The sequence below is a fragment of the Mizuhopecten yessoensis genome, unplaced genomic scaffold (genome assembly GCF_002113885.1).
Source record: "Mizuhopecten yessoensis strain PY_sf001 unplaced genomic scaffold, ASM211388v2 scaffold11085, whole genome shotgun sequence".
In the NCBI taxonomy this organism is placed as follows: Eukaryota; Metazoa; Mollusca; class Bivalvia; order Pectinida; family Pectinidae; genus Mizuhopecten; species Mizuhopecten yessoensis.
Window position 1 is genome coordinate 529,901 of NW_018408872.1, and position 13,544 is coordinate 543,444.

Genomic DNA, 13,544 nt, shown 5'->3' on the forward strand with positions numbered 1-13,544 from the left:
TCATCTTTACTTCACTGACTCTCCGAACCTTTCATCAGGTGGTAGATTTGTGCTAGCTGCTGCCTCGAGTTAATTTGTTTGTCACCTCCTATTTGTCTCCTGAGGAAATGTAGTGGTCTGCAGTTTCTGATAAGGCTCTGTTCATATATCATTACAGACAAGGCCAAGGCAGGCTTTAGTTCCGGTTTTCGGTAATTTGTTGTAAACAAACACATACATGGAGCTTAATTAGCAGATGGCTCTGTATCAGAGAATGTACCCCCATCTCCTCTCATACACAAGTAGCTAGGTGCACCGCAGTGTAATAAGTTTCCAGATTATTTAATATCATGGTTACTTAAACTTAATGTTCTTTTAGATATAATAATATTATATTATCAATGTATAACACTGTTTTGAGACAGATTCAAGTTAAATCATCCTTTTTATTTGACAAACTTCTCCAGTTATTTGCTTTGAAATGTTCAAACTGGAGGAAATATGTCATATTTATTTTATAATTGATAAACTTCTGAATGTCCATTAAGGCCATATTTATTGAACTAAACAGAGAAACACAATTTTACCATTTATTCAGCCTAAGACAGTTTTATTTGTTAACATGCATGGGGCTGTGACAATGTAGGCCAAAGTGAGTTCAGCCTTATAAACAAGGATAGCATTGTTTCTGATGTAAATGGGTTTTGTTCTCAGGTTTGTGGTAGGAAGGAACACAGGTCTAGATGTTAATGTTAAGTGTGTAAACTTTTATTTACCGACACACTTCAGGAAACATGTCTGTAAGAACAGAAATATAAATGTCCAGTGTGCACTATGTCATGTATTACATGTAATGTGATAAAAAAACACCTTTGGAAATTAATTTGATGGTCCTGTTTGCAAAAATATATTATGTCTTTAGTATAGAAAACATTAGACTTGGGTGACTTGATGGTAATTGCTGCTACTTCAAGAGGATAACTCTGATTATACATTTTATATATATATTATTTTATAATGCATACCTTATTTTGCTTATCTGCAAAAAATACTATGATAATCAACAGAAAAATACTAAAAAACTTCATTTTTTAAGAAAATGACAAAATATTAATTAACTGTTAGTGGAGATTGAACACTCTCAAAGGGAGGTAACTTTGTAATATTTTCCTACGATACATTTTAACACAAATTTGTCAAAAAGAGTCACAAGTATTGGAACACATATCCTTTGAAAAATTGCATAATTATTACATTGTTAGTTTTTTTTAACTATTAAAATCAAGTTTTGAAAATGCCCAAGAACAGGAGTATTCTCCCAACCATAGGTAAATATATTATATCAGAGTACCTACAGAATAGGTACTATTCATTATAGAGATAGTGGTGTTATATATAGTGAACTTTAGGTAATTTACAATGGGTGGTAACCGTTTCTCACCTTCACTTTAATTCACATGAAAACATTTTGTGTCTGAGATGTTGAAGGATACAGGGACTCGGCTTGGTATGTAGGATAACTTGTGCACCTGTATGTAGGATAACTTGTGCACCTGTATGTAGGATAACTCGGGCACCTGTATGTAGGATAACTCGTGCACCTGTATGTAGGATAACTCGGTGCACCAGGTCGGTCATATATTTCTCTAGAGAAAAAAACCCAAGATATATGAACTGTCAGGGTTATAAAACTTGCTGTGTGATAAAATGTAAGACTGAAAGTTGATCTAGCTAAAAAATCATGTGATCAGTTTAGTCATCCTCATATGTTTGTAAACATATACTCCGCTACCATCAGAGATAGCGGGATGTCTCCATATTGTTTAAAGGTCAACACAAAATCATTTATATATCTCTCCAGGAATACCAGGGAACAGTTGCTGATTATACGTATCACAAGTGAATACAAGCCGGATGTTTATTATTGTGTGGTCTGAAAGCTCTATACAGTTCTGTTGCGTGTTGTATTGAGTGACCTCCCAAAAATCTTTTGTAAATATTATGGAATGATTCCAACTTATGTTCAGAGTATTCTCATAGGATATGTTCTTTTGAGGAATTCTTGTTAGTTGAATGGTTCAGGTCACAGTTAGGTGTTCTCGTACCACTGCCAAAAAAGGAAGTCATGACATTTCTAAAAAGAAACCTAAACCTCAGAGAAACTTTCAAGAAAAATTGATTGATTAAAAAAGTAAAATAATTGCAATGCATGGGCAAGGACCAGGATTTGGACCCTGGACCTGTGATCACTGTAAGGTTGCTCCACAATATAAGAGGGAAGTTACAGTAGTATGTAACACTAAAGTGGAATTCTCTAATCTATTTCCATGGTGTGACAGAGATTCCTAACTAATGTAGTTGGAAAAGTTGTATACATATCCAGAAACTGGTGCAAATCTACTTACGCTTTAGTTATTGGAGAAAATTTGGAATCAGCAGAATTTGTGATGGATTTACTCATATTGAATACTTTAGGAATTCGGAGACCTTACCTGTCCATGAGTGAACTGTGTTGTTGTGACTTACCCGGATTAGGAGGTCTAACTTTAGCTGGTTTGGTATTTGTTTAGCAGGGTCAGGCCACTTTCCCCCCTGATTGATGTAGATCTGATGACACCATGTCCCTTTATCATCCCTGTGTTTATGATAATACACATATCCTTACTACGATCACTGAAATAGACCGACTCCTCAAATACCGCAAGCTTGATACACCAGTACCTGTAGTACATAGAGTCACAAGTCACAGCTAAGAATTCTGTTAAAATCATTCTTGCTGTTATTATGTTAAAATAGTATTCAGAATGAGGATTCAGTTGCTTTCCTAACTTAATGCAGTTCTAAACCAGACTATAGTTTGAATGTTGTGGTAATATGGCGAGACTAAAACATGAAGTAACGGCCCATACTGTAGAAACAGGTGATAAAAGAGAAAATATTTTTTCACAAATATTTTCAATGCAATTTCATTTGATCAATAACACAATGTATAAAGGCAGATTTTAGGAAGATAGAAGATAGTTGGTCAATGTAAATGTCGTGTAAAAGATCACCTAAACTACAGAGTATCAGACAGTAACTTTGTGGCACCATTGTAAGCACACCAGGCTTTGACTGCGCTGTGTTTGCTAGGTATATAAGACTAGATATAGAGAAGTAATTGCTTCAGTGTCAATATTAGGCCCAGAGCTTATCCATCTCCTTCCTTCCGTTTGATACGGGGTGGGCGAGCCCCACTGTCCGGGTATGTCGCACTGTCTAAAAGGGATGTTATAAGGTAGACGGACATCCTGTCTGCTGAAACAAGAAAAAGCCTACCTGTGTCAACTGTAGCACTAACAACATTTAGGGAAAGATTGATTTTTAAAAATAAATTTAATCTTAAAATTTTGAAGGTTGAGTTGATTGTTAAGGTGTTAATGCAATATTATTTATATTTCCCGTCCTCTTAATTAGAACACTGAAATGTAACTGGCTAGTTAAAATGGAAGGAGATAAAACCATTTTGTCACAATTATATGGCATAGTTATAAATCATTTTGCTGCTCTGGCGTCTTGCTGATCCATGTGCTGATACTTAAGGCTACTACAGTTGTGGGATCGCACAACGTTACACGATGTGCGGTGTGCGCACGATGTGTGCACGGTGTGTGAACGGTGTGTGCACGATGGGCGAACGATAAAAAGCTGAACGATCATTGCTTGCGCACATATGTGCGCACGATGGACGGACGTTGTGCGATAACAATCGTGGTTGGTGTAAATTGAGGAATGCCTTAACAATTTATACGGTTTCTTGTTAAACATATAAACTTGATGTTTACGTATGTTTCTATATTCTAGCAACATCTATAAACTTATCTTTCTGTCTATAAATTCTTATATTTAGGAATTGTGTTTTCTGTGTTTTTAAACAAACTTAATCGACACATGTAAAATTACAACACAACCCCGTATACAGGTAAACATAACCATTGTGTACATGTACCTGGACCGTAGTTTTCTCCCCGCCTGGGGCATTTACGTAACTCGTCGGGTAAGGCCGGGGGTGTGAAAATCCAGGTGAAGGGGAGCTATATATAGGTAAACGAATGCAAATAACAAATCCTTTTTATTACGGTCAAACGGTATCGCATATCAGCTCTGTGTGTCAGGCACTGGTCAGGTAAAACTCCGGACACTCATAAAATTGTTATTTACCTGTTCTGTTACCTTGGAGCCAAACCCTTTCTTGACAGCCTAACGGTCACTGTAATACTGTGTAATACGCATTGTGAAATTGTATAATCTTGATTATTGGGATGAGAAATTACAGATATATACACAGTGTACATTATCGCATACAAGCCTTCCGTATTTTTGTCATTCCGTAATTTTGATCTACAAACGATACCAAATCGCACAGTTGTGCGGAGAGAAGCGCACAACGGGGCGAACGATTGCTAAATCGCACAGTTGTGCGCACCATGTGTGGACGATGTGCGGACGGTGTGTGAACGATGTATGCACGGTGTGCGCACGCCATTTTTGGTGCGTTGTGCGGTCCCACAACTGTAGTATAGCTTTGCAACATAACTGAATACAAAAATGAATGTTATGGAATTTTATACAATTGCTGTTAAATGTCTATTTGCTATTACTAATAATCGTTTTCTTTATTGAGGACTTTTTTGTTTCTAGGGATTTCATGAAACAGGATTGTTCATTTTGTTTCTAGAGGTTTCATGAGACAGGATTGTTCATTTTATTTCTAGGGGTTTCATGAGACAGGATTGTTCATTTTGTTTCTAGAGGTTTCATGAGACAGGATTGTTCATTTTATTTCTAGGGGTTTCATGAGACCAGATTGTTATGCTGTGATAGGTTTCCAGGTACATCAGAATGTACAGGTGACTTGCCTGAAGATTCAGACAACATCTACATTAGCTATATGTTAGTGATAAAGAACACATGTCCTTCAAACAGCGACCAGGGTTGGAAAAGTCAATGTTAACCCTTATTACCATGCATAACATGTTAGCAGGTTATGTTGAGTAGTACTTTTACAGTGGCTTTTGTAAACAAAATTTATCTTTTTTTCAAACAAATCTTAAACAATTTGGGGCATTATTTTATTGTAGTCCTTTAGTGAATTCCTGTATAACCAGGTAGTTCTGGTTTCAGTTATCAGTGTAATGTTGTGTATGTTTCAGATACTTCATCACTGACCTTTGTTTTAGATACCTATCACATCTAGACAGTATATAATCTCCATCAACCTGCATCTCTCAAAACCAGGTTTAGTTTGTCCTACACTCCAGGATCACTGGTATATCATTGATGCTGTGATCAGTCTAATGAAGAAACAAATGAGAATCTGAAATAGAATAATAGAACCCATGGTCATTAAAGAATTAAAGTTATAAAACCGGCAATACACAGGAAAATTTCGACAACAAAAATTGCAAACATGAAATTGTGTACAAGAAATGTGTAATTTTACACTGTCACAATAACACCTTTTCAATAAAGAGATTAGGTATGAATGTATGCTCAAGTGTATTATGCTGTAATACTGAGATTTTTATTATCATTATCATAATAGGTATTGCTATGTCGGCGTCTGCGTCGTCGTCCGCACAGAGGTTGTAATGCGATAACTTGAGTTTCCTTGGGCCGATCAAACACAAACTTCATTCAGTGCTTCCTTACCAAAAGTGCTTGCTTGGGATTGCTTTTCAGGTCCGAAGGTCAAAGGTCAAGGTCACTGTTACTATAAATAGAAAATCTGTTTTCGTGCGATAACTTGAGTTTCCTTGAGCCGATCAAATTCAAACTTCATGCAGTGCTTCCTTACCAAAAGCGCTTGCTTGGGATTGCATTTTAGGTCCGAAGGTCAAAGGTCAAGGTCACTGTTACTATAAATAGAAAATCTGTGTTCGTGTGATAACTTGAGTTTCCTTGGGCCGATCAAACTCAAACTTCATGCAGTGCTAAGCATACTTGCTGGTCTTGCTTGTTGCCAAATAAGGGCATTATGTAGTAAATGCAAGAACCTTTTTTTATTTTCTAATCAATTCCTTTCAAATTTTGTACAGTAATGCTATAACTAGAAGCAATAATGTTTAACATATATTTCGGGTTTTTCTAACGAGTTTCAACTTTCCGTGTTTTCCGCGTTTTGGCATATTTGTTTACGTGATAACTCAAGCCAAAGGACTTTTCTTACTCAAAGGGCTGAGCAGGCGACACATCCACTCCCGTGGAATTCTTGTATTTATTAGTGGACTATATAGACAGGTAATAGATTATACAGGTGGTAACTATATACAGGTGATAGATTATACAGGTGGTAGCTATAGACAGGTGGTATAGACAAGTGGTAGTTATAATCATGTGATAGCTATAGGTTACGAGGTGGCAGTTATTGACAAGTGGTAGTTATAGACAGGTGGTATAGACAAGTGGTAGTTATAGACAGGTGGTAGATATAAGCATGTGATAGTTATAGGTAGGCGGTAGGTATAAGCATGTGGTAGTTATAGACAGGTGATTGATATGAGCAGGTGGTTAAAGTTATAGGTTACGAGGTGGCAGTTATAGACTAGTGGTAGTTATAAGCATGTGATAGTTATAGGTAGGTGGTAGATATAAGCATGTGGTAGTTATAGACAGGTGGTATATATATATATAGACAGGTGGTATAGACAGATGGTAGATATGAGCATGTGGTAGTTATAGGTTACAAGGTGGCAGTTATAGACAAGTGGTATATATAAGCATGTGATAGATTATACAGGGGTTAGCTATAGACAGTTGATAGATTATACAGGTGGTAGCTATAGACAGGTAATAGATTATACAGGTGGTAGTTATATACAGGTGATATAGACATTTGGCAGTTATAATCATGTGGTAGTTATAGAGAGGTGGTAGATATAAGCTTGTGGTAGTTATAGACAGGTGGTATAGACAGGTGGTAGATATAATCATGTGGTAGTTATAAGTTACCAGGTGGCAGTTATAGACAAGTGGTAGATATAAGCATGTGATAGTTATAGGTAGGTGGTAGGTATAAGCATGCGGTAGTTATAGACAGGTGATAGATATGAGCAGATGGTAGATATAGCAAGGTGGTAGCTATAAGACAAGTGGTAGATATAGCCAGGTGGTAGTTATAAGCATGTGGTAGATATAGCCAGGTGGTAGTTATAAGCATGTGGTAGTTGTAGACAGGTGATATACACGGATGCAAGTTATAGAGAGGTGGTAGATTTAGACAGGTGGAAATTATAGACAGTTGATATATATAGCTAGGTGGTAGTTATAAACATGTGGTAGTTATATAAGCATGTGATAAACACAGGTGATAGTTACAGACAGGTGGTAGATATATGACAAGTGGTAGATATAGCCAGGTGGTAGTTATAAGCATGTGGTAGTTAAAGCATGTGATAAACACAGGTGGTAGTTACAGACAGGTGGTAGATATATGACAAGTGGTAGATATAGCCAGGTGGTAGTTATTAACATGTGGTAGTTAAAGCATGTGATATACACAGGTGGTAGTTATAGCCGGGTGGTCTGTTGAGGATGAGTTTTGATATTATTGAGAAAAACAAATTATTCCAAAATGTCTCGGAATCAAGTGTCAAGCTAGGCCTGTATATAATTTTACAATAAAAAAATTGTCCCAGTTTTCTGAATTGGCTGATAGAATTGGTAACGATGATGGAACAAGTAAGAATAATGGTTGACGCCCACCACCAGGCAGTTTATGTAGAGTTATCAATACTACCAATATTATACCGCAGGGTCTGTAGAATTCCTCAACCCTTTATCAGGGAGAGCTATTTTGGTTCTTTCTTGACATGCTAGGCATACAACATTAAATAGGGATGGATCATAAATTCTATTTTTCAGTACATGATTCTGTATGGTAAACTTCCTACAAAATTGATGTAAGAAATGTCGATGATATGGAAGTTTTCATTTCCAGTTAGGCAAGTCATCAATTGTTTGTTTTAATACAAAACTGTATTGATGGTCTAGCTAGTATGACAGCAGACATTTACTAAAAGTTGTATTATTAAATGAGTTAATCTTGTGTCCAACTATTTTTGCTTTGATTAATTAAGATATAATTGAACTGGACATCTGCTTGATATTTAAGATGAAATAGGGTTAAAATTCATGATAAGTGTTATATAAAATTAGTTAACAACGGGTAACTTAGGATATGCTTACCAAAATATTTTTTTCAAAATAAGTTAAGCATATATTAGGTAACATTTGTTATTCTTACTAGAGGTCAAGAGTTCAAGGTTTCATGAGAACCCAAGTCAGTACCCTGTATTCATCCCTAGAAATATCAGACAGTAAGAAAACAGTAAAGGAATAACAAGCTATCAGACGTGTAGGATAGTTACCATATTCAATATTGAGGAGTCGGCAAATAGGATACTTACCATGTACAAGATTCATAATAAGGAATAAAGGAGTCGGCAGTGTAGATACACTAACCGGGTACATGGACATCATTCTTAGGACTCTACAAGTTGGCAGAGTGTGATTCATGATTTATGAGAGTTGTATATCTTGTGACTAGATTGCCCTTAAACACACCATTAAATCCTATTTTAGCCCATTAACCAAGTTATAAGTCTTGAAAGCAGCAGGATGTTGTCATTGTTTACCTTTCATTAATCCTACATACCAGGTATATACTATCTATGAAATTCCTATTTCCAAATTACTTTTATTTTTTGCTTACTCAGAAATATTAGCAGATTTTGTTATTGTGATTGCATGCCCTTCATCCATGTTTGCCTGTTATCTGTCGTGCATTGTCTGTCTATAAACAATTATATATCTTCGGTTGTGGGGTGGGAGCCTATCAGGTTACAAAGTAAGAAACTTTCAACTGACATCTTCTCTAAATCTTACAGGTTGATTGCCACCAACGTTTCATCAAATCATCCATAGGTAATGAGGATGAGAACTTGTATTCAAGAAGGAGTGACACTCTAGGGGTTGCATGAGGCCTAGGGTGGTGGTCATTTGGGGTCACAGATTGTCAAATGTTTCAAAAGACATCTCCTATGTAATTGACTGTTGGATTTGGCTCAACATTTCTGTCATCTGATATATAGTGTTTTTATGCTTGTGAAAATGGTTTACTTTTAAGTAAACTATGTAAAATACTTAAGCAATTTAAAACCAAGAAAAAAGTACATATTTCATGATCATATATATCTACAGTGATGAAATAGAGATGTTATGGGCATGAGAGTGGGGAGATTATTCTAAAGATAAGGTTCTGATGGGCAGTTAGGGAGGGGCCTTTAGGAACTCTAACTCAACTACTCATAACCTAGAACACTTCTGCTCTTCTGAACTTCTGCAGCTATAATCACAAGGGCCCCCCTTTGACTTTGATTGATAGCTTCATATTGATTGTAGCTGAACATTTCTGAGAATCACGCATTTATCTTGTATGCGGTCAGTTTGATTGGTGTCCACCTGCTTCATCAGTTCCTCACTTGAGGTCAGTGCTGCTGTTCCTCTAATTGATACTCATTGTCGGGAGTAGAAGTTACAGATCATCACCAATTCTAAGTATAATCTTTCACATCACACAAATTTAGATAGCAAAACAGTGAGAATACTTGCATATGAAATATACGACGGAATACAATGTCCTCACAAATAAAAGTCATTATGTAACATTTCTTTTTGTTATGGTTTTTCAGTAGACAGATTTCTGCTCACTCGAGAACAAACATTGTTGGGCAATAAACTGTTTGCAGGTTCTTCAATACAGAATTGGCAATGTGGTAGTGTTTGTTTACATGTTTTAAATTCCAAAAATAACATTTAATGTTTTATCTGTGCTTGCATTATCAGTCTACAATTTGGTCTTACGTACATATGTATGACTCAATTGAGATATATTTGGAACAGATATACTTTATTTGTGTCATACAGATATGTTGCTATGGAAACTTTTTAACTTTAAGATAACTGTTTGGATGGTTCATGGTATTAGGTCTGATAAAATTGAGAAAGGATCCTGTAGATTTTCAGTCTTTACAATTACTTTGCAAATATTCAAAATAACAAGTAATTGAAGAATGCTTTGGATAACCAGTGAAATCAGTATGTTGAGCTGTGATTTGTCAGTTTTTGCTGCCCGTGTCTGATTGAGTATATACAAACAAGACGTAAAGGGTATTTATATCTACATGGAGTCTTCATTAAAAGGCCCTAAGTGTCAGCCCTCCGTAGCTGATTCCCGTGTCTAAATCTGTTTTGTATCAAAAGAAACTGTTTTAATTAACCAAATGTGTAACATAAGTGCTCTAAAATGCAAGATCCGTTTCTTTTTTGAAGACGTTATATCATCATTAGGTACATATCTATATCTACTATCAGTAGTATTAAAACATGTCAAATCTGACTCTGGTCATTGTTATATAATTTTTACTAAAACTTTATATTTTAAGGTGAACCTGGTTATTGTGATATCAATACATATAGTACTAGAACCTGTCTAGGTTGACCCCCTGGTTGTAGTAATAATAATACTGGAACCTGCTTAAGGTGACCCCTGGTTGTAGTAATAATAATACTGGAACCTGCTTAAGGTGACCCCTGGTTGTAGTAATAATAATACTGGAACCTGCTTAAGGTGACCCCTGGTTGTAGTAATAATAATACTGGAACCTGCTTAAGGTGACCCCTGGTTGTAGTAATAATAATACTGGAACCTGCTTAAGGTGACCCCTGGTTGTAGTAATAATAATACTGGAACCTGCTTAAGGTGACCCCTGGTTGTAGTAATAATAATACTGGAACCTGCTTAAGGTGACCCCTGGTTGTAGTAATAATACTACTGGAACCTGCTTAAGGTGACCCCTGGTTGTAGTAATAATACTACTGGAACCTGCTTAAGGTGACCCCTGGTTGAATTAATAATAATACTGGAACCTGCTTAAGGTGACCCCTGGTTGTAGTAATAATAATACAAGAACCTTTCGAAGGTGACCTGGAGTTGTAGTAATATCAATAGTTGTAGGAACCTGTCTAAGATTACCCCTGTATATGTCAGAAGTTATGACAACCTGTCTAAAGTGACCCCTGGTTTAAGTAATATCAATAGTTGTAGGAACCTGATTTGGTTTGGAGATTCCATGGGTGGAGGTGATTCAGTGTTATATGGACCTCTTGTCTCTCTCTGTTTGCAGTGTTATCAAGTTAAAAGTCATACAATGAGATTTATAACAATAGGAGTAACAACCCTTCCGTTGCAGTCCATACAGATCAGAAAAAACTTTGGTGAATGTATACAGCATAAATAGATGACAAATACCTAGTATAAAATTTAAAAGTAAAATGTATATAGGAATATTACAGATTCTGTTCCTGACTTAAGTTTATATTTTCCATTACAGATATGCCATATCAGATGATGCGTATCGGTCAATGCGTGACCGAAATCTTGACCAGTGTATCATCATATCTGGGGAGAGTGGAGCTGGTAAAACTGGTAAGCTGTATTTATATACAAACAGTCAAAGTCATCAGTATGATTTAATCGAACATTATATACATATCTGCTTGGATTTTATTGTGCAAACAAAACAATATTATTGATGGAAGTGATTAAAAAAATACCCAGTTTTAAAGTTGATAAATATGCAAATAATAATGTTATATAATTAATATGTAAGGTGACTGCATTAGCTGTATTCATACAAATACTTTTCTTTAAACAAATATTAAAAAAACCCACTTGTTTGCTAGTCTTATTTAAAAAAAAAGAGTAATTCACAGTAAAAATATACAATTGGAATGTAGTAAATGATTGTATGTGTGTGTTTTTGCAGAGGCCAGCAAGATGATCATGCACTACATTGCTAAAGTGTCTGGGAAGGGTCGTGACATTGATCAGGTCAAGGAACAGCTGCTCCAGTCTAACCCAGTACTGGAGGGTAAGCAGTTACTTCCCTTCTTTTGTTATCTCCCTTTACATTCTATTTTAATTCCTCTTGGCATGATCTTTTACTCAATATTTAGATTTAAAACATACACATATTTCATGATAAATTATTATATGACTGTAGGTAGTATGATAAATATCATAATTAGTGTAATTCAATGTTATCATAATTAGCGTAATTCAATGTTATCATAATTAGTGTAATTCAATGTCTAACTGCATTACCACAAAGGCACAATTGGTATTACAATATATCTAACTTTGTCAAATTTATCAAAGGTATTTTTTGAATTCAACATAATTCAGAATGTCTGTTAATGCACCTTTTTGTATATCTCTGTTCTGTACAGTCTGACAAATGTTTGTGCATTACATTTCAAAATTTCCTATTCATGTTTTCAGCCTTTGGAAATGCCAAGACCAATAAGAATGATAATTCATCTCGATTTGTGAGTATTATTTTAATAGGATGTTAAATATGAAAGCCATTTCATTTCGTCAAAAGATGTTTTCAATGTTGTGCGACAGATCTATCTAATTCATGAAGGTAATGAAAGTTCTGAAATTGAATAAAGGCCTTTTTAAACAGACATATTGTGTCAAATTACAATTTATTTTGTTGTTGACAGGGGAAGTACATGGACATCGAGTTTAATTACAAGGGAGACCCTATTGGAGGCGTCATCACAAATTGTAAGATTACATCTGTGTATCAGTTTGTATCACCAAGTGGAGATAACTCTTCCTACAGGGCCTTAATCGCGGATATGTCTTCATTGTTTAACTAATTTTAGTGATAAAGTTAATTTATTTTCACATAACTTCGATAAACTTAAAACATCATAAGCTTTATACATGAAGTTTAATGAATTTGTGTAAAATTCTGTTTATTTTTTCGTGAAGTGTAAAAGTTCAGCATAAACAAATTAACAAGATATTTTCTTGCTTTGCTTTGCAGATCTTTTAGAAAAAGTGAGTATAACATGAAAGTTTTCATGGCTTCCTACTATCTGTTGCATGTACATTCTTTGTTTTTTGTTTGTATGAAATACTTGAATCACCTGTACATAACTTCTGATTTATTTCATGTAAACTATTAACCATTTTACAAAAACGTATATTTCGTATAAGTCTTATATCAAACGAATGATATTTTTCCAACGTTCATCTGGTCAGAATGGTTTGCTATACTCGTATTGAATAAGTAACATTTAAATATGTGTGCCTTGGAAATCAACCTTTATTACAATGGTATCCAATGTTTCCTAGTCACGGGTCTCTGGACAAAGTACTGGGGAAAGGAACTTCCACATATTTTACCAGCTACTGACTGGAGCAGATCCTGGCACCCTAGGTATGGTATAACACCATAGATGTGGTATTTAATTAGGCAGTCCAACATGTATAGTGGATAAACCTAACAATTGTGAACATATATAACAAATGTGTCATTTTATATGATATTTGACAGAATTATATGACATTACATAAAGCCATGGTTTCTGTCACACAAACCTGTAAGTACTTTGCCTTATTTCATAGCATTTAAGGTAAAAAATAATGAGATTATATGTATTGAAGTCTT

At 35.3% G+C, this 13,544-nt stretch overlaps 1 protein-coding gene across 5 annotated transcripts in view; it reads left to right on the plus strand.

The window, feature by feature from the left end:
- Nucleotides 1–13,544, plus strand: part of LOC110465514 (unconventional myosin-Ia-like) — a 77,372-nt gene that overhangs the window by 35,592 nt on the left and 28,236 nt on the right. For all 5 annotated transcript variants that reach the window (XM_021521399.1, XM_021521403.1, XM_021521402.1 and 2 more), the window contains exons 4-9: nucleotides 11,412–11,506; nucleotides 11,847–11,951; nucleotides 12,362–12,408; nucleotides 12,589–12,652; nucleotides 12,918–12,931; nucleotides 13,229–13,313. In XM_021521399.1, the coding sequence (XP_021377074.1) occupies nucleotides 11,412–11,506; nucleotides 11,847–11,951; nucleotides 12,362–12,408; nucleotides 12,589–12,652; nucleotides 12,918–12,931; nucleotides 13,229–13,313 (410 nt within the window). The remainder of the gene's footprint in view (nucleotides 1–11,411; nucleotides 11,507–11,846; nucleotides 11,952–12,361; nucleotides 12,409–12,588; nucleotides 12,653–12,917; nucleotides 12,932–13,228; nucleotides 13,314–13,544) is intronic.